This window comes from Aulonocara stuartgranti, assembly GCF_965226115.1.
Source record: "Aulonocara stuartgranti genome assembly, chromosome: 14".
NCBI classification, from domain to species: domain Eukaryota; kingdom Metazoa; phylum Chordata; class Actinopteri; order Cichliformes; family Cichlidae; genus Aulonocara; species Aulonocara stuartgranti.
Genome location: NC_138950.1, coordinates 1,637,925 through 1,663,767, shown reverse-complemented (window position 1 = coordinate 1,663,767; position 25,843 = coordinate 1,637,925). Strand labels below are relative to the sequence as shown.

Below are 25,843 nucleotides of genomic sequence, written 5' to 3'. Positions count from 1 at the left end.
GCTACATTAGCACATGCTAGGATTCATATGACTGTAAGTTTCTTCTTACTTTTTTTCCCCGGTACAGATCAAGGATGAGCCCAAAGAGCCTCTATCCAACCAGACCAACTTCACCTGCCCGCTGCCCCCAGTCACCTCCAGCCAAGAACAAACACACACAATGCCACAGGAACAGGAAAGAGCAGAGATTGAGGATGACATCGTCCAAAGTCAGACTGGAGAAAATGAGACAACAGAAAGTGAAATCCAAGAAATTCAAGTTGCAGAAAGTCAGGTGGAAAAGGGAGAAGAAGTGCTTGGAGAAGTACAAGAAAATGATAAAGAGAAGACGAAAACGAGTGAAAACGAGGATAGACACAAGATCGTTCCACCCCAAACACTAGACCTTCATCGATTCGTCTCAGAAGAGGAGGAAAGCAAAAACAAAGTCATACCGATAGAAGAAGAAGAGTCCACAACTTCCTCCTCAAATCTAGGAGCCCCTAACCAGCCCAACAAGAGATATCACCCGCCTACAAGAGGTTCCCACCTCACCAAGAGAGATAAGAAGATCATTGAAAAGATAAGAAGTTACTATGAGGCAGCAGCTGAGGCTGAAGAGGGCGAGGAAGAGGATGAAGAGCTTGCTGAAGAAGTAGGGTCAAAAAGGAGAAACAGTTTCTCACAAATTCCCTCTGGCTTGGTAAAGGAGACCATGTCACGCTTTGATGTCGGTGGTCACCAAGGGGAGTCAGAAAGTGGACTGTCCAAGTTCGAAGAACCAGAAAGAGATACTGATAGGGAGCACCTTTCTTCCTCTGGTCCAGTTTCTTCCCCATTTCCAGTACTAGCAGATGCAAAGAGTGATGGACAGGCTGATAAACCAATGAGCTCTTTGGATTTTCGAGAAGAGGACCGAGTCAAGTCTTCATCCTCTGCTGCGAGTAACGACGAAGAGACTCCAAATCCGGTAAATTTGCAATCAAACCAAAGCAGGCCTATTGGAGAAGAAACAAAGATTCAGGATCAAAATGAGAATGTTTGCAAAGGATCGTTGGTGGAAAGACGGGAGGAGAAGGTGGAAGGAGAGTCCAGAGATCAAACAACCATGCCTGGTGCTGGAAACCAAGCTATTACAAATGGGCATGAAGCTAACCCACCAGGCTCAACAGAGGCTAATGGAAGCCATGAAGAAACCTCTACACCTGTGAATACGTGCGAAAAACCTGAGACAAAAACCCAGAACATCTGGACTAGAACCAGAAGCAGAGACCAAGCAAAGGCCATTGGGAACCTCGAGGACCTTCCCAGTCAGATAAAAGTGGGTCGATGGTCTCGCCACTCCAGGATTGTCACTGCTAACCGAGCCCTGTTCGAGACCATGGGATCGGATGTGGCTGGTATCGGGTTATTCGAGGCGAACCCCGTGGTAGACCCTGTGCTGATAGAAAACTCAGAGCGTATTCTAAGCAAGGTCCAAACACTGGCTCGAATGTACAGCGCCAAAGCCAGCACCATGAAGGTCCCCCTGCATCAAAAACGCTCCAATAGTGGACGGAACCAATCGGTGGTTTCTGCTAGTCTGTCTGGACCCGCAAGCCCGAGCCAAAGTAGAAGTCAGATACAGGCTGAAGCTCAAGTTACAGCTGAGCACCAAAAACAATATGAAACAGAAACCGGTCAGTCAGAGTCGAGATGTGCAACCCAAACTTACTCCATGGTCAAAGTTCAAACCCAAAACGTAACACAAAGGCGGCAATGTCAGATTCAAGCTGAAGACCAGAACCAGACTCAAACCATGAGCTGGAAGACCAAAGAGATCCAGGAAGAGAGGACAGTAAAGACAGCAGAGAGCCTCACACCAGGTAAGCTGCCTTTTCTAAGACTTCCTCTAAGATGCTGTGACTTTGGGTTCTTTAAAGAGAGTCCAGGACCAAATTATTGTGTTAACATAAGATAAGATCTCTCTTTTTTGTCAGTGCTCATCCCACGTCGGCATTATGCACAACACAAACAACACAACACGGTAACTTAATAAATACAAAAAATGAAAAAATAAAAAGAATGAGTGTATGTGTAACACTCTATCCACGGTCTCAGAGGAAGTCTCTGATCCAGCTGCAGGTGGTAGAAGGAAGTCCGATATCCAGCAGTTTCACTATTAGTCTGTCTGTGGATTATCAAATTAAAAGCAGCGCTAAAGTCAAGAAAGAGCAGCCTGGCGTAACGGCCCTGTTGTTCCAGGTGAGAGATGGTGGTGTGCTGAACTCCCTGCCATACCTGTCCTGAGTTGTTGTTGCTGAAGTGGTCTTAAATCCTCCTCTTGTACGCTGCCTTCTCTGTTGCCTCTTTTCAGCTCAGATCTGGCTGCACTGTACTGCGTACCATCACCGGATCTGAAAGCGGCGTCACGTTGCTTCAGCAGGACCTGGACCTCTTTAGTCATCCAGGGTTTCTGGTTGCAATACACCCGGAGACGTTTGTCCACAGTGACACTGTTGGTACAGAAGTTAATATATGAGAGCACTGATGCTGTGTGCTCTTCGAGGTCCTGGTGTTCAAACACCGTCCAGTCCTGCAGCTGATGTGATGCACCTTCTGGCCAGGTTTTCTTTGTGGCTGGGGGGCTCTCCTCCTAACGTGTATGCAGGGATCAGCAGTATTGAACTGTGGTCTAACAAACCTCGATGTGGTACATGTTGCTGTAGGCTTTATCCAGTGTGTTTTGCTGCAGCCAAGTCTCTGTGAGCAGTGTAATGCTGCTGTCCCATACACACCTGTTGATTCGTCTGTTTTGTTGGACAGGAAAATACTTGGAAGCAGTGGCTTAATTGTTTGTTTCATGTTTGGTTCATACTCTATATTTCATTGTTTTTCCCAGATGTCCAGGAGGCTGCGATGGAGCCAGTTGAACCTCAGTCGTTTGGTCATGTGTTTGTCAAAGAACAGATGACCACCCAGCAGACGAATGGAATTAGCCTCTCCAGGCCGAGAGACTTCATCTCTGCTTTGAGCAGAGAAAGAGACTCTGGTGTAGGCCGTACTCTGAGTGAAACTTCCCAGACCTCCACCACACCTCAAGAAAATCCAGCCCCTTTGTTAAGCAACCAATCATCCAGTCTGACCCAGGTGAACAGCTATGAGCACAGGTACACCTCACCTGGAGCATCCTCATCTTCTACAACAACCATTCAGCATCTCAGGACACAAGCTGGAGACTGGAGCTCCAGTTTGTGCTGCCCTGCCAGTAACAAGGACCCCTCCAGGGATGACCCCCTGAATGAGAACAGGGATGTGCATCCAGATGTGTGAGTACTTTACTAATTAAGTAAAAATGAAAGGACTATAACAATAAAGGATTGAGTACAAAAAATGAGTTGAGTTGATGATAAATTATGGTTAATCATATACATACATGAATAAACATTAGTCAGTACCATGGTAAATGACCAAATGTTTATAAATGATGGAAGGCAGAAGGAGTGAAGCTCAGATCCGACAGAAACCACAAGCGTGACATGAAATGGTCTTTCTAGCATTTTATAGGCTCACCACGGTGCACATTGAAATGAGTGAGATTAGCTAAATTTGGTTTGCAGTTCAGAGCAGCAGCAGCAGATTCATTCCCACTACTTTTCTCCTTGTGGTTGCCTGCAGGCCGGAGCAGCAGAGTGGTCGGCACCATGCTTATTCAGCCAGAGAGTCTGGAGAAATCATCACCCAACCCGCTCCCTCGGAGCCACCTCTGTGTGCTGAGCACTGCAGAAAAGTGACCAAAGATGGAGATAACCAAGACAAAGACAAGCAGGACGCAGCAGCTGAACAATGTATACAAGCTAGAGTAGAACACAGCTTCACAGATAACAAGGATACGCTGAGCAAAGACGTGAATGTTTACGCAGCGCCTGAATTCAGTGTTTGCACAGGAAATGCAAATGCAGACGCGTCTTCAGGAAAGTGCAACAGCTCTGCAAGACCTCACCCAGGGCCGAGCAGAGAGCAGAGAGAAACAGAGGAGGGCAGCACTGTGCTGCGAAACCAGCGTCCGCAGAAGACATCAGCAGAGGAACTCTCCAGCGATGAGGGTTCAGCAGGGCGCTTTGGTGAATGGAGACCCTTAGGAGAGCTTCCTGCTCAGCCTTCCCAGAGTCTTCCCTTACTCACAGCCTCTGGCTCTTCACACGCAAGCTGCCACGCACTCACAGAAACCCCAGGGCATCACAGTTTAAGAGAAAATGAACCACGTCCATCAAATCCCGCTCAGCTGCAGTCTGAAGACCATCTCCCAACATTCACCAGCCAAAGGCCGCTCGACCTGCTGACGACGCTGGGCGGACGGGCTTCATCTGATCCCCCGAATGTCAATAGCATGCCTGAAGGTGACCACAGGTGTGTATGGACCTGATAACTGACAAGCAAAAGTGCAGAAAACCCAGAATCTGTGCAAGCTCACACTGCTCTGACAGCTCCCAAAGGTTGTGACTGGCAGTTAGTCAAGAGCTGAATTAAGGCCCAGTATGAGATAAGAAGGGTATTTCTGAAGTGTGAATCATGCACAGTTAAATAACTAAAAGCATGCAGCAGGAAATGAGCAGAATAACTGCACTTTAGAGATTTCGTGAGCAATTGGAAGAGATTTAACAAAGTAATAATGATAATCTGATGAAGGTGGCCAATAAGGGGAACCTGGTCTGTGTGTATGAACTCGAACCCCTAATAAACCAGCAAGCCCAGCCCATGCTTTTCAGTTTAACATATTTTGATCTGCTTCTTTTTTCTTCTTTTATATAAGAAATGAAATGTGGCTGTATTAACACGAAGGTGAAGTTCAAGCCAGGACACATGTTTTCATTAAAGCGTATGCCTCGAGGTTCTCTTGCTCTTGTAATCTTTGGCACTTTATTTCAAGCCAGACTAAATTTTATCTGGCTTCTGATCAGTAGAAGAATTTGCCTTCAGCCACATAATTTACCTTTGTTTGTCACATTACAACTTTCTGTTACCACTAAAACGTTTTATACAGTACTTTGTACAGTTCTAAAGAACTTGAAAGTCAATGTTTAGTATGATCAGAGATGGGCAGTAACGTGTAATCCGATTACTTTTTTCAAGTAACGAGTAAAGTAAGGGATTACTATTGCAAAAACGGTAATTAGATTACTGTTACTTTCCCGTAGGAGCGCTGCGTTACTGCGTTACTAAAACCGTGATTTTTTGCGAGAATGTCTCACGACAGTGACGTAAGCGAGTGCGCCGTTAGTGACAACAGCTGTGTGCAGATCAACAATGGATCACATATCGAGTGCAGAGAGAGTATGAGCGTGCAGCGTTTAAAGCGTGGAAGTACTGACCTTACTTTGAGTTTGATTCCATACAAAGTGACAAAAACATTAGTGTCCGCTGTGCGTGGGAAGAAAACTTCTTTTTACAGCGAAAAAACCCCTAAACTTCCAACAAGCACCGAGTAGCTACGACGTAATGGGAAACTCACAGAGAAACTCGCGGATTCTTCCACTGACCGCAGCACACCTGCACCAGGGTAAACCTCCGCCTACCCCACTCCTGCTTTACAGGTGAAAATAGAGCAACAGGACCGCTGAGTCTTTGACTTTATTTATGTTCTGCTGTGTTTTACTTGCATCTATTTGAAAGACTGAGTGTAAACACAAAAAATATTTTATTTTATGAGCTGGAATGTGCAGAAAATAGGTTTAAATGTTAAACTAATTTCTTCCAGTCAGAGAATGTTGCAGATAATTAAATCTTTGCTTGATGCATAAAGTTAAAAGATTAAAACTAATAAAACAAGTTTTAAAAAGAGACTTTTCCATTTGATTACATTTTGTATGATGATTATGCAGAAAAAGTAGAATTGGGCTGAAAGATCTATCACTTTATCACCTCTTCAGGTTGTAAATCGTGTTTTTAAAAAGTAACTAAGTAACTAAGTAATTAATTACTTTTGAAAATAAGTAATCAGTAAAGTAACTGGATTACTTTTTTGGAGAAGTAATCAATAATTAGTTACTGATTACTTTTTCAAGTAACTTGACCAACACTGAGTATGACCACCTTAATTCTCCGTGTTTCTTAAGGAATCTTCAGGAATACTTCTCTGGGCTTCTTGAAGGACGTTCAAAGCTCCTCTTTGGATGTTTCTGCCTTTTTGCTGATCTCTGTCAGGATGATCTCTCACTGCTTCAGTGATTTTGAGGTCTGGGCTCTTCTTTTTCAAATTTCACATATGGATCCATCGCTCCATCAGACCTGATTTTCAGTCCAGTTCTTGTGTCGTTTTCATGCCTCAGCCTTTGCACCACGTTTCTCTTCATTATCAACGGCCTTCTGGCAGACGTCCTTCCACTGAGAGCGTTTCTGACGAAGTTTCGGTGAAGGATGAAAATTTCTTCCTCTTTCTTATGGACGTCGTTTCAGACACTGTAGATCAAACCTATTCTTTTGTCCTTCACTTGTCCATTTTCCTCTGATTTTTAAGAACACGCTGCACGCCATGCTGAAATACTCTCAGCTAACAGCTGATCAGTTTGTACTGATCAATAGTATTTCATATCAAACTATCTTTATTGTTATTTTTGACATTTTTCATGGATTCATCTCAGGAAATGGGAACAAATGATGTGTTTCTGTGACTGGCTGCTGGCAACAAGGAGCCTAAAGATGCAATTAAAACTGCTTCTTTTCTAAGTTGTCTCTTATATGTAGAGACAACACTGGGTCATCGCTTTTTATGCTTGGTCAAAGTTCAGTGGCTTAACAAGGGGGAAAAAAATTCGTCTGGCAGAAGTAAGATCGTACCAGTCAAAATAGGAGGGAAAAAATCTAGATTTTAAGGAAAGAAACTCTCCCTAAATTGTGGTCAGTCAGAATAGTTTAACTCTCTTAAACTGTAGCTAAAGCCGCAGTGAAAGTAGAACATTGACATTATAGAGTACTGATAAGAAAGTTAGCTGACGGGGATCCGTCCGGCCCAGGAGCCGCTGCCAGTCGCCTCTGAGGCCTTTCCCAAACCAGAGCTTCAGTTCACGCTCACATCATCTGCCATTATTTACCAGAAACGCTGTCAAACCTAAATGAGGATGTGGTCCCAACTAGTGAACGTTCCTTACATTGAGCTTAAAGTGCCATTTTTGGCCCTTCTGCTGTAGTGTTAGCTGGGCTTTTATCACTTGGAAAGACGAGAGTCACAATGCCCCTGTCAGAGAAGCTTCTTTAAGTATAACTGCAGTGATTTTTTTATTTAATTCGATAAACTAGATGTTTTTAAATCTGTGCTTCTCTGTAACTTACAGGGACCCAAAAGAGCCAGGATGCCCGACCAAACTTCCGATCTTCAAGACTCAGGAGGAGAGAACTACCCAGGCTATTACCACGCCTGACCAGGGCACCTCTGCACCCTCAGCCTTCCAACCCAGCCTGAGACACCGCTCTCCTTCTCCTCATAGAGCTCCTCCTACCTCCTCAGTACGAGCACCACCTTGCTCCTCACCATTCAGGCTTATTCCAGCATCTTCTCCGACTCCTGTATGCCCAAACAACATCTCCAAGGCTCTTTCCAGCTTATCTCCGACTCCCCCTTTAACCAGGAAAGCCCCGTCTACCCCCTCTCCTGCATCTTCCTCATCATCTGTAAGAGGCCCTCCTCCCTCCCCTACATCATCCTCTACCCTTCGCTCTCCCACATGCTCCTCCCCCATCACCTCTTCCTCCACATTTACCAAATCCTTAGCTGCCTCCTGCATCAGTCAGTCTATCAGTCAGAGTATGGCAAAAGACAACACTGCCCGCAACAGCGTGAATCAAAGTCCCTCCTTACCTTCCTCTCACTTACGACGGCGTTCCCCTTCTCCCAAACCTCCTTCCAGCACACCTGCTTGTGCTCAGTTAGGATGTTCCAAGGATGGGTACCACCATCCAAGATGCCCACCGTCCACTCTCCGGACCTCTTGCACTTCTCCGTCCCTCATGCCATCTTCTCCTCCCTCTCTTTCCCAACGCTCTCCAAGTCCATCCCATTACCAGCCGGCCTACGCTTCATCCTCTTCACCACGTCCCTCATTCCTTCACAGCAAAACTGGTTCTTCACAGAACTCAAACAACAACAACAATCACAGCACAGCAATCAGTCAAGTGAGCTGCAGCTTGAGCAGTGCTCTCAGTAACGGAGGTTGGTTGGTAAGTCCACAGAAGGAGACATTCTCTAATGGGACCAGTAAAGCCGCGGTAAAGCAACAATCCCAAGATTCTCTCTGGTCAGGATCACACAACCGTGTAGCCCGGCCTTTCTCCGCATCCGAACCCAACTCACGAGTTCAGTCCCCATCTCCCTCTCCAGCTTCATTCATTCACCTCTGCTCTCCACCTCCACAGCACAATTTCTCCTCCCCCATGGCAAATAAACCGCCCCATCCCCGGAGCTCAAGGGTAGGAAGTGCAAGTTCCCATAACCCATTAGGTCTAACTTTGGAGCTACCCATCACCTCTTCCATGAGTTCTTCTTCATGTCCGAGCCCGCGGATCCTCTCCCCACCTCCTATCGGTGTGTCAGTGAATGTTTGGGCAAACAATGTTGCGACACCTCAGCCTAGAAACGCTAGATATGTTTCCTCCTCTGCCTCTCCTTCTCTTTCATCAACATTGGCGTCTTTCCCAACTTCTTCTTCGTCCTCCTTTGTCCCACAGAGTGGTTTCAAAGGATCTTTCCCTTCTGGACCCTGCCCTACCACCTCCCTAAGCCTCCGCAGGTCTTTCTCCTCCAGCCTGGCCGACAGACCTTCCAGCCCAGCCCGGCTCAACGCTGCTGCCCAGCGACGTTCCTGGGCAGACAGCAGCCGAAGGTCCCTAGGTTTCAGTGGAAATGCCCATCCTTCTTTTGACCAACACGAGTCCTGTCCGGTCAGTCCAAGGAGTGGATGGTCCTCTTACAGCAGCTCACCCGCATGCCTCAGCCCTGAAAATGGGCTTCAGTCCCCACCCTCATCCAGCAAGTTTTCCCCAGGGAACGGCACCGGGGGTGGGCAGCATTTTACCAGCGTGCCCTGGCCAGATGTGCGAGAGCTTTCAAACAAATACAATGGAACAGATATCCCGGATACAGGCGATACTTGCACCATCAGTGCCTCGTCTCCTCCCCCTGTGTCCTCCACCGCTTCATCAGACAGGCAGATAGACTGGGAAGATCCCGAGTTACAGGAGGGAAACTGTCGGAGCCAGCTGATCTGCGCCTACCTTAGCCGACCCTCCAGTGAGCAAAACCTCACCTCCTCAAGTCTGACTCTGTCCACCTCAGGAATGACCTCTCCTCCACCTGCCCCCTACCAACACCACCAATTCCACATCAAACCACCGCCTCAGGTTCAAATCTATACCACAGCACCTCCTGTGTCCCCAGTCTCTTCTCCCCTGCCCTCAAGAGCATCACCACTACCCAAACAGGGCAACCACAAGGCCAGTTATGCCACCACAGTCAACCTACAAATTGCTGGAAGTGGCAGAATAACCTCCTTCAGCACGGCCCAAGTTAGCCTAACCCAAACCCTGCAGGGTGGAGCAGGAGCTGGAGTAGCAGCACAGGGGCAGATGGTGAGGAGAGTAAGCATCAACGGACTCTCACAGCTTCCTTCAGCTCTTCCTCAGAACTGTAACAGGATATAAAGCAGTGAGACTAGTCTTTCATTCATGGAGCCAGAAGGGAAAATATGTGCAAAGAACACAGCGGACGTGGTTTTGTTTCTCACGAATGGTCCCGCCCTCACCTCGCCGTGTAAGATAGATGTTTTATATGTGCAGTCTTCACATGTCGCAACAAACAAAACAAGTTTTTCACTGTCTGTTATAAAAGATGGACGTAGCCACAGTGACGTCACAGGTTGGTTACGAAACAGGAAGTGGTGAGCGAGGGGTGGGCCTGAAACAGCCCTCAGTCAAAACGTTAACCCACCACGAAGCACTGTCATCTTTATCCTCCTTTCCTGACTCTGATGGGACCAAAATTTCCACAACTCATAACTGAAGGTTCATCAGGAAATTGAGCCCATTGTTTATACGGGCCTTGCGTTTTTATCTGACTCTGAATGCATGCTGACGGAAGTGTTTGCAGAAAGGTCAGAATATGGCGCAGAAGAAAGGACTTTGTAAGTAACACTGTTCCTATGTGATCTCCCCGTCCACAGCTGGATGTGATGGATTATGACCAGCTAAAGGTTGGAAGATTGCTTTGATCAGTTCTGGACTACCTGTGGATGCGTTTGAGACTTTTTTTTGGAAAAGACTTTCAAACTTTTAGCATTTATTGAGCTGGACTACATCCCAACCCTGCAAACAGATGTTTTGAAGGTCCAACTATGCTGTATCCAATCATGTGTATTATTTTTGTGATCTTTTCTCTTTTTTTAAATACATATATATATATATATATATATATATATATATATGTATATATTGTGTTGGACAAACATCCATATGCGGCTGTCTGAGGCCAGTGTGAGGCCAGTGTTAAAACTTGTTAACTGTGGTTAATGATCCATCTCTTTTTTTAATCCTTTTTCCTTCTTTTTTATCTTATTGTTTATTTATGAAGTTAGTCTTATTTTCTTTGGCACTTAATATCCTTAAAGTAATTTTGGTATTTTTGCACAGTGTCTTCAGCTCTTGGGTGCATGCATGAGTGTGTGTATGCGTGTGTACGTTTGACATGACGTGTCTGGTAAAGTTTTACTTTTAACTTCAGACCAAGCTGATATCTGTGTTTTTGCTGAACTTGGTACTCACTCTGCTGATACCAGCGCCGTCCAGAAACCTCCTCCGGAAAACTCGTGAACTCCAGAGGTTGCCAAGATGGATACTGGAGCATTAGCAGACTTGGGTCACTCCTCAGTTTGGACACATATTTTCACTGAGATTTTTTTTTCACTACACTTTTATTTATATAATCCCAAGACACGAAAACAGTTGCTTCAAACTGCTTCATATTGTAGGGTAAAAACCATACAGTATTATAAAGAAAGCCTAACAATCAGACAACCCCATATGAGTAGCAGTCGGAAGTCCTAAAAACTCCCTGAAAAGCCTTCAGCTGATCCAAAATGCTGCAGCAAGAGTCCTGACAGGGACTAGAAAGAGAGAGCAGATTTCTCCTGTTTTGGCTTCCTGTTAAATCCAGAATTCAAAATCCTGCTCCTCACATACAAGGTCTTAAATAATCAGGCCCCATCTTATCTTAATGACCTTGTAGTACCATATCACCCTATTAGAGCACTTCGCTCTCGCTCTGCAGGCCTACTTGTTGTTCCTAGAGTATTTAAAAGTAGAATGGGAGGCAGAGCCTTCAGTTTTCAGGCCCCTCTTCTGTGGAACCAGCTTCCAGTTTGGATTCAGGAGACAGACACTATCTCTACTTTCAAGATTAGGCTTCAAACTTTCCTTTTTGCTAAAGCATATAGTTAGGGCTGGACCAGGTGACCCTGAATCCTCCCTTAGTTATGCTGCAATAGACGTAGGCTGCCGGGGATTCCCATGATGCACTGGGTTTTTCCTTTCCAGTCACCTTTCTCACTCACTATGTGTTAATAGACCTCTCTGCATTGAATCACACTTTTTCTCTGTATGTATTATTGTAGGGTCTACCTTACAATATAAAGCACCTCGAGGCCACTGTTGCTGTGATTTGGTGTCATATGACTAAAATTTAATCTTTTAACAGGAAGAAACATCCAGCAAAACCAGGCTCAGGGAGGCACGGCCAGCAGCCTACATCCGCATATCTAAGGGAGAATTAAAATTTTCCTCCTGTTAAAGCAAAACACACTGTTCGAGTTTTGCAGCTTAGTCAATACTTCAAAGAACAGGCAGGAAAGAAATATGATTGCTATCTCAAAATCGTCCATAGCAACAGTGTGAAAGACTTTAAGGCCACTGAACGACCCACAAGCATCTCGTGTTGTTAGGTAAAATGTGTATTGCTGGAATCATTCACACTGATTTCTGCATCAAAAGCCTCTTTGTGAGAGCTCGACTGTTGCTAGCAGATCTCCTACAGATTGCGTGGAAGACACCGACTCATCTGCAGAAACTCGCCGAACTGGAGTTGAACTTTAAAACGTGCCTTACCTCTAAAACCAACACTTTTCTAATGGCAGATATTCTCCACTTCCAGTTTTTGTGTCACACACAGTTTCATTACCAGTTGGCAAATGTTTGCAGACAGGTTGGCATCCTCCTTGTCACCTACTTGCAACTGACGCAACTTGCAATAGCAAAAGGGGGTTTTGGTGTGGCTCAATTTCACGATACCAGCTGCCAGCAACCGCCCACAGCCACCTGCCAGCTGGTCAGAGAACACAAAGCCTTAGCTGATGTACTTCCCTGGTGATGCTTGGAGTTGAAGGTTTTTTCTTTTACAGTTACATTATTGTATCTTGAAAGATTGGTTATTAAAAGAATCAAAAATATGAAACTAATGCATGTTTAAAAACATAATAAAACGCTGAATGAGTTGTGAGGTTTCTGCAGGGCACTGGTGGCAATCTGCAGGGACCAGAATCTTACTGGTAACAGGTAAAAAAGGGAACTTCAACTAAATCTTCTTCCAGTAAACCTGAGACAGTTTGAGAAATACAGGAAATAAAAGTGTGAGTTTTAAAGCCCGACCTCCTGCCTCTGGCATCTGTGACATCTTTACCTGCCTTACCTGTGAGTCCCCATCTTGCCACACACCAGGTTACATGCTGTCAGGGGTAGACATTTGTTCAAACACAAGTAAGAGAAATGAGACAACTGCAGACCGACTCAGAGTGTAATTAGAAAACGTGCGCACGGGTGAATGCCTCTGAGAAGACACACACACCGAGCACAGGCTCGCTTGCTTTATTTATAAGGCAAAAATGGGTTACATAGTACTTCCTCTTTTAACTGTCAGGGAAGAGGTTAAACATTAAATCAACTTATCTGATCTTTCACACACTGGGATAAGAATACAGAAGTATATCATGCTTTATCTGACATCACAGACACTAAAGGAAAAGAATGCATCATTATATCATGCTGTCAAACACCTCAGACACTGAGGTAAGGAATGCATCAGTTTTCCTTTAACAATAGACTTGGTTAGGTGAAAATATATGAACACACTAAATATAAGGCATACTTGGTTAAAATATAAGGTTTACTTGGTTAGAATATAAGGCTTACTTGATTATATTGTATTATAGAGATTTGGTTATAATGTATAATGTAGAAAATCTCTAACACATGCCAACACCATCAGCGCCGTCACATTTTCTGATATTAAGCTTGGATTACAGGAGCCAGTTAAACCTGATGCAGTCCTGAGCCTGCTTGTTAAAGCAGATTGCCAAAGAGCTGCTGCTGACTGAACTCCTGTGATATGCACACTACTCCTTTAAGTATTTGTGCAGTTTCAGTTTTGCTTCTATTCGACTTTAACCTTTAGTTTCCGCATGCCTTCTCACGCATTCTTTGTTGATCTGCAGTTCATCATTAGCCGTCCTCACAACCGGACTGTTGGTAAGAGCTCGTTTTATTTCTAAGATTTAATGAGAAATCCAGCTGGTTTTAACTTCTGTGTACATGTTAAAGAATTAATGCTGGTGGCAGATATAACTAAATATAAGATGAAGCATTTTCACAGTAGGGTCATGATGGCAGTTAGGAGTATATGTACGGTTGGAGGAGGTTAAATCATAGAGTGAAGTATAGGAAACATTGGAAGGCTGAGGGAACGTGACTATCTGAACCTGAACCCTCCACAGTACATCCAGAACTTCTGTCTTCAGTCAGTATTTACAGTGGCAGCATTTCAAAATCATATTTATGAAAAAGGAAGAAGTTAGCATTTCTCTGTCTAAACATACAGTTAGGCTCATATATGTTTATATTTGGACTGACACAAGTTTGGGTTTTTACCCGTTTGTTGAAACATATTCCAATTATAGTTAGAAAACGGACATGGACGTGATGTGCAGACTCTCAGCTTTCATTTGAGGGTTTCCAAATTCAAACTGGATGAAGGCGTTAAGAGTTGCAGCTCCTTAACACGTGCCACCCTCTTTTTAAACGGACCAAAAGTAACTGGACAATGACTCAAAGGCTGCTTCATGTTCAGGTGTGGGCAGATCCTTTGTTGTGTCTTTATCAATTCAGCCGATAAAAGCCTGGAGCTGATTTGTGTTGTGGTGCTTGAATTTGGATGATTTTGCTGTGAACAGACAACATGAGGTCAAAGGAGCTCTCCATGTAGGTGAAACAAGAAATCCTTAAACTGTGAAAACAGGAAAAAACATTTGAGAAATGCTGTAATATTAGGAAGGGTGATATCTACAGCTTTGTACATCCTGAGAAAGAACAAATGCACTGGAGAGACAGCAACGCAAAAAGACCAGGACGTCCACAGAAGACACCAGTGGGGTGTTACACCCCGGCCTAGGCAACCGGCGTGCAACGCAGGAAAATAAAAATAAGGAAAAAACACACGACAAAAAAAACCCCACTAAGGCTCTCCACCAAATTCCCAAAACGGAAGTGTCTCAAAACGAAAGTATTGACAAAACCCATTTACAGCTATTTACAACAAACTATTTATTTACAACACTGGGGGAGATCGCGATCATGACAAACTGAAACACAAGGCTTAAATACATAGAAGGAGCAATCAGGGAATGGACCACAGGAGGGAAACACAGCTGGGGCAAATTAGACCTGACGAGACAAGGAAACGTAAACTGAACACACTGAGATAACACAGACTTTCAAAGTAAAGCAGGAAATACATGACAGTCACGCAAAAAACAAAACACTGACAACACCGAAACGTAACAGGGGTATGATGGCAGAATCGTCTCCATGGTGAACAGAAACCCCATCAGAGCAGCCAACCAAGTGAACGATGCTGTATCGATATCCACGCCACTTCACGAATCCAAAGGCTGGACTGGACGTTGCTAATAAACATTTTAAAAAGCCGGCGCAGACCTGGAAAAACATTCGTTGGACAAATGAGACCAAAATCAAGCTCTACCAGAATGATGGCGAGAATAAGAATGGAGCAGGCGCAGAACAACTCATGACCCAAAGCACACACATCATCTGTAAGACACGGCGGAGGCAGTGTGATGGCGGCCTGTGGCGTTGGGACACTAGTGTTTACTGATGAGGTGAGCCGAGTGAACTCGAGGTGTTCAGAGACGAGCGTGAGCAGAGGAACGATCACGGAAACAAAGAAGGAGAACAAGAACTAAACCTTCACCAGAGAAACGACAGCAGGAGCACAGACACTACAAACAAAAAACACTGGGTCAACGTCCCAGGACCGTGACAGCCAGAGCACACGCTACATATAGCTGGACATTGTCCATGTGCTATATGTGCTCCACGGCATTGCTGTGTTTCCTGGAACATGTCTTTATTACTCATCAGCTTCTAAGCAGCATTTTGAAGCCTTCAGGGACTCATTTAGCTGAGGCGAAGCGTAACAGACCGCAGCCGGCAGAGCTGCCTGTATCACCATCCATCTGGCAGTCAGAGGCCACACCCCTACTAATATAAACTTACACAGGTGAGTTGTAACTGTACAGATGTTATGAGGGGGGGTATGAGATACTGGTGGAAGAGCGAGGAACATCTGTCTGGTCTCAGGCTGATTTTGCAGATGTTCCCTCAGCTGACACTGTCCCTTAGCCCCTAAGAACAAAACCGAAACCAGTGATTCACAAATGTGTCAGTTTAAAACATGAAGCCTTTAAATGACAAACAGCAAACATCTGCAAAAAGCAGCACTAGACTTCTGGGAGAGACGAGGAACGTTGTGCCATTCCAGCTGCTTTACACGCAGATCCTCCGCATCCAAGAAATTGGAGCTCTTGTTCCAGGCTGTTCAACGGCACGTTATTAGGTATCATCATTTATGTTGAAGGAGACACAACTTTCACCATAAATTATGTTGCTTTTACTTCCCAGAGCCTTTCCTCCCAATACTGACCTGAGAAATTCCTCACCGAGACATGTGCCAGGGCTTAGTCGAGAAAACTGTGTGCTTTAAGTTGACTCTTGTTAGCAGATATGGGTTTGAGAGTCTGCACAAGCTCACAGAAGCTTTCATCGCCCGTCTCTGAGAGATCATTGTTGTTTTTATCATTAGCCTGGTTGCGGAAACTGCTCCCATTACTGTTAAGTTTGTGTGCTTTATGTAGTTTTGTAGTCAGTGCGCCCCAGGGCGGCTGTGGCTACAATGTAGCTTGCCATCACCAGTGTGTGAATGTGTGCGTGAATGGGTGGATGACTGGATATGTAAAGCGCTTTGGGGTCCTTAGGGACTAGTAAAGCGCTATATAAATACAGGCCATTTACCATTAGTTTTTTGGCAGCAGCGCCGCACTGCCTCCTCGATGTGCATACCAGCTCTGATCCAAATCAAACAAAAATCAAACTGTTGCTCACTGATATCAGGGGGTCGGAGCTCCTAATCACACACAGATTAAGTTCACAGTATCGCACGTTTGAACCTTTTCCTTCACGCTGTGAGAAGGCTGCTGATCTTCTGCTGATATTACCACGTGTGCTGCCTGCAGCAGAGTTTGGAAATATTTGATAAATTTCACAATGCCTTTACATGTATTTACCTCATTAACTTTCAGCACTGTGCTGCTTTGATTTGAAGTCAGTGTTGAAGTTGTCATAACACTGATAATCTCACTTCTAGCTCGTGATGTAAGCATGTCTTGGTCCAAAGTACGACCAACCGCTCAAGTCCCAGTACCAAACTCTGACGCCCTCACAAGTCCTGCCATGACTTTCACTGCGTTCGCTCCATTGTTGTTTCCATATAACATGTTCTTTGGCACTGGTTCCATCTCTTTACTTTCAGTGAAAATGTTTTATCTCAGGTAATTGCGGCCCTCGCAGGTTTTGATGATTAGTCAGTCAGACTGTTGGCAAACACAGAGAAGCTCCAGGATGTGTGTTGAGTAGATTTTGTTCCCTGCAGGGTTTAGAGGAAGAAACACTGCACTCGGGATCGCTGGGAGCAAAGGAAACAGCTGGAGAAAAGAGGTGGGATCTTGAAAGTAAAATGCAAATAATCCAGAGGAGGAGGAAGAGGGGGAGGAGTGAGAAAGTGAAAACTGGAGGATGAGAAGGGACAGAAGAGAGGGAGTCCATGCTCTCCAACCACGTGTAGACCAGCAGCTCCGGATAACGCACCTTTTCCCCCCGAAGTGAACCATCACCTGCCAAAACTCCACCACACTTGTCCTTCTGGATGTTCATTCCTCTTTTAATTAATTTCTCTTTTCCTTGGATAGCCGGGGCAGCAGACAGCAGAGGATAATGTGACGCAGATGATGGTTTTGCCGCCTGTGCCATGCAGAGGGAGAGGCCAGCTCTCGTGAGTGTGTTTGTGTTTCTGTGTTCTGTCAACATCATCGCCATCACCCAAAGACCATGCAGCAGGGACCTCTATGTGCAGGTCGAGAGCCTGAAGGAGAAAGTCTCCAACATCTCCAAAAAGGTATGACTGCAAGCCTTTATGGCTCACTTAGAAACACACGCACTTCATCACGCAACATCACGCAACGTGAACGCTTTTTAATGCTCGAAGGTCAAAAGCAGCTTTAGGCTTTGAGATTCGTACCTCACCCTGCTCAGCTTTACAATCCATACTGCTGCACTTCACAGAACTCAGGTGTGTGAACTGTGAACTGCAACAGTATCTTCGGTGCCTTATCTTGAAGATATGTAAGCATGCGTTTATTGTTGAGGAGGATGAGTCATGTAAAATAAGTACAGCACACACCTAACGCACACCTAAGCTGCAGAGTGACTTCTGCGTAGAAAGAACAAGTTTGTCACACAGAGGACGAGCTGAGGGGAGGAAGGGTTGTTTTCACTGAGAGTCGTGGAAAGCTGCTTCGGCAGAATGAGCATCGTCTCTGAGTCCCAGACATGCAGATCGTTTTCAGGTGTGACTCATTCAAAATTAATCCACAGGAGTTTTTTTCCCTGGAAAAAAAACCCTCCCGGGAAAAATGAGTCCGCTCTAAAAGTATTTGCGCTGCGAGCTGGGTGGATGTGGTTGTAGCTCCGTAGTGTTGTTTGCTAATTAGCACTAAGCATGCAGCTGAAAGCTGAGCCTGCAAGCGCACTTGAAGAGCTCTTGGCTTCGGGGGCTTCTGGTCTCAGAGGGTTTCATCGTGCACACAGTGAGCTCTTGTACCTGGAAAATGTTCCGCTTCTCGGTGGTTACGCACATGTGCAGCTAACTTTCTCTTTCCCTTCAGTTGTCGCTGAACTGCAGCCTGTACACACCCACCATGGAAGACTACGAGGTATGTGCCTGCACAAAGCACTGACTCACGTTTCAGCCCGCAGCTAAAAATGCCTGACAGACTAATAACTACAACACACAGAGGCAAAGATCCTCCGCTGACTAATCGCTTCAGCTTGTGCACATTCAGGTTAAAGGTCAAGCACTGACCGTGGTCTTTGTGCTCCGTGTTCAGTGATCTTAATGTTCTGCTGGAGCCGCTGTTTAAACATTTCATGTGTAACAGTGCAACAGATGGATGCAGTGAGTGAGAGTGAACGCAGCTTCAGGAAGCAGACAAGCACAGCTGTGACGCCGGGGTCAGGGGTCAAGTTACAGAATAGCTTCATTAACAGGGACATTGGCTGTGTCGGGAACACTGCAGGGTTCCTTCAAGACTCTGGCATAAATATCAGTGTCCAGTCCTTCAGGGTGAGGAGAACGTTTTCTACATGAGGCAGAGCAAATGTCATGTCTGCAGCAGCTCCGTGTTGGTGGCTCTGCTGCAGCGGCTTCCTGTGGCCTCCACGTGCACGCAGTCACCCTCAGCGCTGTGCACCGCGGCTTGTGGACGTTTTTATCCTCGTATCATTAAAAAAGGAAATAAAAGTTAAAATATAATATTGATGTCATTTTTACGACCGTGACAAAATTACATTTTCATTTTTAAAGCTTTTTCAACATAAAATGGACACGTTTGGTTTCTTCGAGCTTGTCGCCCAACTCGTTTTGGGAATTCTTCAGATGATGAAAGCTGCAGAGACCCACAGGGTCCGACACAATAACAGGTCTCCTCAGTCTTTGGTATTTTCCCATCATCTCAGTTGTATGACATTTCCTGCCACATGAATGGTAAATGGACTGGTTCTTATATACAACTAATTCATTCACCCATTCACACAGGCACTGACTGAGTATCTAACACTCATACACATTCACACTCAGAGCAACATGGGGTTCGTATCTTGCCCGAGGATATTTGGCATGCAGGCTGCATGGGATCGAACCACCGACCTTCTCGTTAGCGGCTGGTCTGCTCTGCCACCTGAGCTCCAGCCACCCCTGACAGATAAATGAGCTCAGTGTGCGTTCAGTATAGCTCGGGCTACAGGCTGCTGTTTATCCCTAATATGGTCATCTCGTGCACAGAAGCTCCACCCACTTGATGTTTAAACCCTCTTTTTGTCAGGAGCAGCCAATCAGAGGACAGTGGTCTTTAAGAGGGAGGAGCTAAAACAGCATGTTTTAGACAGAGAATGAACTGAGGGGGTTCACCGCGGCCACGTGTCCGATAAAGAAGGATTATTTTGAACCGCCAATCATGCAAAGCTGCTTTCTGAAGCTGCGCATGACTGTGACTGCTGTGATTTTTTCCTTCATGGCATCATTCCTTTGCTCTCTCTCCTTTCTCTCCCTCCAGCAGATTTGTCCCAGGACCACGATGCAATGTTTTGCTTCTGAAATTATTGTCCTCACGCATGAGTGGGAGCTCGAGCCCAAGTGGAAGAAATTGAATAGATTGCTGAGTAGACTGGCGTCCAGGATAAACCAGGTATGAGAAACAGCTAAAAGAGGAATTCACATTACTTCTAATGTAAGAGTTCTTTTAAACTGTGCATTCAAAACTGAGGCCCTGATCATCCTGCTGACTTTGAAGGAAATTTCATGGAAAGACTTGAGATGTAGGGTGTTGGCTTTGGTGGTCTGATGGCTTCATCGAACAATGACCTCCAGCTCCGATTGTGGAGGTTTGCATTACGTATGAGACGAGAAGTAGCACGTCCAAGTCTGAGACCGCAGTTGTTAGCTGGACAAGAGTGAAGTGCCAACTCCAGGTCAGAGCCACGTTTAAGTACCTCTGGGGTCATTTAGGAGGGAGAGAGAGAGCCAGTACTCCTTTCTATCTGAGCTGTGTGTCAGTGGCCTATGATAAGGAGGCTGTGGTGGAGTCCCATAGTGCAACAAAGAGAGGCGCGACAAAGTTGTGGTCTGGAAAGACTAAAAACAATTAGACAGGTTGGTGTTACAATCAACATCTGCTGCACTGGAGAATCCATGACCCCAACACGACAGGCCCAGAGGAGAGCCAGGATACCCCAGAGTGATGAGCTCTCACAGTTGGCTTGGAAATATCTCAGGGAAATATCTAATTAATGAGATGACTGTTATAAGATCAGGAGCTGCTCAGGTTGTGGCCATACAGAGTTGTTTCCTGTGTAAAGCACAGTAACCACTGAAGGAAGGACTGATGAAGTAATACTGTGGTCGTTTATTAAGTAGACCAACTATGATTAAAGCCATTTGTTAAAATGAGCTCCTATTTGGAAACGGAAAACTTTATGAAGCTCAGTGGAACAGATGAGATATTTTCTTTGCGTGTGCTTTTGACCTTCTCACGTCACTCATGAATGTCACGGCGAGCTCAGAGCTTGTCTGGACTTTAGGAGGGTTTAGCTGCTGTGACTGGGTTTCCTGCACGTGTGATTCTGTGAGAGCAAAACTGAGAATCACAAACCTGGAACATATTCCCACAGATGACCTTCTGCCCCTGCTTTCAAAGAAAGATTGGGAACAGCCTGGATCAGCTGATATGCCACAGCTGCTGCTCTTTCCCAAAAAAAAGGACCTGATGAGAACTCACACATAGAACTCACACATAGAACCCACACATAGAACCCACGCATAGAACCCACGCGTAGAACCCACGCATAGAACCCACACATAGAACCCACGCATAGAACTCACACATAGAACCCACACATAGAACTCACGCATAGAACCCACGCATAGAACTCACACATAGAACCCACACATAGAACCCACGCATAGAACCCGGACACAGAACCCACGCATAGAACTCACACATAGAACCCACACACAGAACCCACACATAGAACTCACACATAGAACCCACGCATAGAACTCGCACATAGAACCCACGCATAGAACCCACACACAGAACCCACACATAGAACCCACACACAGAACCCACACATAGAACCCACACATAGAACCCGGACACAGAACCCACGCATAGAACTCGCACATAGAACCCACACATAGAACCCACACAGACACGAAGAGAACATGCAAACTCCACACAGAAACCTGATGGAGTCCAATTTCCTCCAAATATTTATTTTTATTTGACTTATTATTTTAATATTTATCACGTTTTTAGCATGTCTGTCATTTTCAGTTACGTTGTTTCTCTTTTAGTTGTGTGTTCATTTTCTTTCTACTTGGATTATAACATATTTGCCTTGATGTAAAGCGCTCTGTTGTTTTTCAGTCACTGTACGAATAAAAACAACAACTAATAAAAACTTAAACGCTTAACAACAAGAAGTTTGTCTTTCCTCTGAAACATTTATGTGATGGACCGGGAAGATTTATTTTAATTTGATGACGATGACATGTACGCCAACACGTTGGCAGTTGTTAGCGCTGTTTCCTAACAGCAACGAGGTCGTGAGTTTGACTCCACCCTCTGACTTTTCTGTTCTCTGTGTGTCTGCGTGGTTCCCTCCGGCTTCCTCCCACAGTCCAAACCCATGCCGCTGGTAGGGTTGCGACAGACTGGTGACCAGTCTGGGATGTACCCAGCCTCATGCCCTGTGGTAGCTGGGATAGGCTTCAGCCCCCCTGCACCTGTATTGGATTATGCAATTTTAAAGTCAGTGTCTGGGATTTTTAAGGCACCTCACTGACTCCTTCGAGCAGTTCCTCCAGAGGAGGAACTGCTCGTTTATTTAAGCACAAGTTCACATTTGGTACTTAGAAGTGAGAATTGTAATGATAATGTAACCATTACAGGATTAAAGCCCACAGTGAGGAGCATTGCTGGTAGATTACGTTACCCTCCCAACAATTTTTGTTTTCTGGTGAAAACCTTGAATGCTCCAACTGCCCTTCAAGTCTTGGTTGTGTTCCAATCTTCTTCCAGACAATAACACGTATTTCTGTTTCTTCTCCGCAGACAGCGTCAAAGTGTCGTCGTTGTGAGGTCATGAAGGAGGAAAATGCAACGACCTTTCTTGAAAATCTTCTGTGGACTGTTGAGAAATCTAACAGTGACTACTGTTAGGACTTTCAGAAGAGACTACATGGCATGACTTTCTTTTCGTTAACTTTCTATTAAACCACCTGCACACAAATAAAGTGCAGAATGCATGATGCAGCTCGGTGGTATTTGAGGTGCAGCTAGAGGCTAACGCAGAGTTCTGGGTGGAAAAAGCTTGCTTGTAGTCTCATATCAGCTAACATAAACGTCTCACTGATGACGTCATAAAGAAGACACAGTCAGGTCCCAACTAAGCTGCAGTCAATTGCTGAGAGCACACTGGTCACTTTAATGTGCTTTAAATATCTGTGTATTTGTATCTGCTAATAATGAGTATTATTATATTAATAAGGCTTCTACCAAGCAGTTGGACAGTGGGTGAAAAGGGGGTGTTGGGTCAGTGTGTTTATTGGCCTTGGTAAACTGATGGAAGAACACCAAGGATGGCAGGAAACAGACCTGCCTACTAGGGGTGCAACGATACACAAAATTCACGGTTCGGTTCGATACTTTGGTGTCACGGTTCGATATTTTTTCGATACAAAAAAATGTTCATGCCTTTTTAATTTGTCATTTATTAAAATTATAAATATATATTTTAACTCAAAAGTACAGTTTTTAAATTTAACCCTAACCCTTGTGCGTGTTTTTTATTTTGACAGCGAATGCGCACCTGCGGACCACTTATGTGCAGCCCTGGTTATTTAGCTCGTCATATTGCAGCCACAGAAATTCTTTTGTCCATGAAACCATAAAGCTGCACTTTCTTTTTGCCTCATAGTCTGATTTGTCATAACTTCTCCGTTTTGTGGTAAGCTTTTCTTTGGCTGTCACTTCTTCACCCTGACCTGTCTTATTTGGCTCAGCAGAACTAAAATATATATCTGTCTGTGAAGGTTCTCAGTCATCCAGGTCATCGTAGTCAAATATATATCCTGCTGCTTTTACACTCACTCACATAAGCTCAGCGATTCTCTGCGATCAACCTCTCACATGTTTAAGCTGCAGGAGATTTCACTTGTCATGTTTGCATAGTAAGCTAACGATTAATAAGACGATGTCAGAGGAATTGGTGCACAAATTATCATCACTCACAGATCAGTGCTGTCGCTCTCTATACACAGTTCGCGCGATTGCAAAGTGAAAGCAAAAAAACAAGCGTAAATTCAAACGCGACTTCAATATGTCACATATTGACAGTGGCTCACCAATGCCAATAACATAATTACCCAGCTACATTTCTGAAAGAATGCAAAAGCATTGACATATATTTTTCCTACAATAGCCCGACGGGCAGGGCAGAGATAGATTTTGGTAGCCCGACTGGAAAAAAATCGCTAGCTCCGGGACGTCGGGCTAGCGATATTGCGAGCCCTGTATCTGATTGAGGAATCACTCATCTTTGGAAAAGAGAGTTTATTACAGAGAAATGTCTCTTTCCAAAATAAAAGCTATACTATCCGCTTCTTCTGGGCTATATTCTCAGCAGCATAAGGAGAATCCTGTGCTAACAGCTGTCTAAATGACTCGGCTAAAGTTAGTAGCATGCTTGTTGTTTTTGTCTTTGCACTAGGATGATGTCGGCGTAAATGTGCAGTCATATTCGTTGTGTTCCCACTAGTGCTTTCAGGTTAATCTCATTGAAATGACCTTAACGCCACAACACGGCAAATCTCCGTTAACGAGCTACCGCCGATCGCCCCGTGCATGGGGCTAGACGGCCAACACGTTAACGAGCTAACTGCGCTAACACACTAGTTCACACCCATGTAATTGTAATTAGTCCATGACTCGCTTACCTTCAGGGTCATACGTCACATGAAAACCAAAATAATTCCAAACGCCAGATCTGAATGAGGGTGGGGGAGGTCCATGTTGTAAGGAGAGCTTAACTTCTGTCTCGCTAGCTTGCCCTGCGCTCTTCCTTCTGACGATGCTGTCTGTGTTGAGCGCTCAGTGAATCTGTGTTCGACTACTCCGCCTAGGCTGCACTGTCGACCCTAGGCGGAGTAGTCGAACGCAGATTCACTGAGCGCTCAACACAGACAGCATCGTCAGAAGGAAAGTTGATAAAATAAATTACAAATTTTGTATTGTTCGATACATATGCGTACCGAACCGAAAGCACTGTATCGAACGGTTCAATATCGATACGAATATCGTTGCACCCCTACTGCCTACATATTTCACAACCATAGACACCATCACAGAAATGTGCGACGGTTTCTGAGGACGTGGGACTTCCTGAGGATCGGTCGAAAGCCACTGCCACATTATTCATGCATCAGACATTATAAGGCAATGGACAGCTGCAAGGACAGCACTGCTTACGCCTACTGTGGCCAAAATATGCTCCTATACAGCTCTGATGTAAACCTCAGAAACATATAAAGCTTTTTCCACTTGTCTAATAAGCTCATTCTCTCCCTGCTTTGATCTGATGCTCCTGTATTTAGTTCAGTACAATAAACTTCATTTTGAATGTAAACTGATACACGCTGTTCACTCTTATTTCTTGCACCTTCAGAATAAAATGACCCCCTTCTGTCTTTTTGTACAGCTTGGTTAGATAAACGTTCATGTAAAGTTAGATGGTAAAAATGAATTATTTCCAGGTAAGTGAGCTTCAAATGAGAAAGTCCCAGCGTCATATTTTTAGAGCTTGGAGTGTTCTAGTGTAGCTTGGCATCATATCTACGAAGCCCCTCAGTTCATCCTCAATCAGCATTGACTCTAATGGCCCACTCTCTCCTAATTGGAGAACTTTTGGGAGCCTGCTGTGAGCTAGTCTAGAAGAACCGTTCACTTCCCATTAATGGTAAATGGCCTGTATTTGTATAGCGCTTTACTAGGACCCCAAAGCGCTTCACACATCCAGTCATCCACCCATTCACACACTGGTGATGGTAGCTACGTTGTAGCCACAGCCGCCCTGGGGCGCACTGACAGATGTCAGTATAATCCCATTGTACATTAACTGGATCGACTCCACTATTTGGGAGTTTAGGCACTTTAGTATGAACAGCTGGAAACCATCTACCCCCTGAGACTGACAGACCGTCGGGTTTGTTTTTATCTTCAGAGTCTTATTTAAACCAGATGCTAACAAACTAAATGTTTGAGAGAAGATACGGCCTGTTTTCAAGTCTGTTTTCGTGGATACCTTCTACTCGTGTTCAGGTTCCGGTGGGTGAGCGTCCTTTTGCAGCCAAACTCAGCTGGCTCCTCTAAACTCCTTTAAAGAGCTAATCAAAGTGTTAGACATCGTTTCAGAGTGTGACACCGAGGTGAGGGTATGGTGGGTGTCTGGGGGGCTAAAAATGCTGTCCAACACACATGAACACACATGAATCAACGCTACATATGAGCGGGTGGAGGGAGGTTTGCAGTCTTCACACCCCCCGTTCTCTGTTGCCTGTTGGAGCGGGGGTGCTGGGAGGAGGAGTTGGCCGTCCGACTGCGGTCTG

The 25,843-nt window shown here is 45.0% G+C and overlaps 1 protein-coding gene across 1 annotated transcript in view; it reads left to right on the top strand.

Moving 5' to 3' along the window:
- plekhg2 (pleckstrin homology domain containing, family G (with RhoGef domain) member 2) overlaps positions 1-24,864 on the top strand; it is a 92,386-nt gene extending 67,522 nt beyond the window's left edge. The window contains exons 19-26 of the mRNA XM_082501621.1: positions 68-1,844; positions 2,861-3,287; positions 3,637-4,368; positions 7,290-13,521; positions 17,313-17,518; positions 18,288-18,335; positions 19,737-19,865; positions 22,293-24,864. Coding sequence (XP_082357747.1) covers positions 68-1,844; positions 2,861-3,287; positions 3,637-4,368; positions 7,290-9,651 — 5,298 coding nt within the window. The 3' untranslated portion in view covers positions 9,652-13,521; positions 17,313-17,518; positions 18,288-18,335; positions 19,737-19,865; positions 22,293-24,864. The remainder of the gene's footprint in view (positions 1-67; positions 1,845-2,860; positions 3,288-3,636; positions 4,369-7,289; positions 13,522-17,312; positions 17,519-18,287; positions 18,336-19,736; positions 19,866-22,292) is intronic.
- Positions 24,865-25,843: the final 979 nt, after the last annotated feature.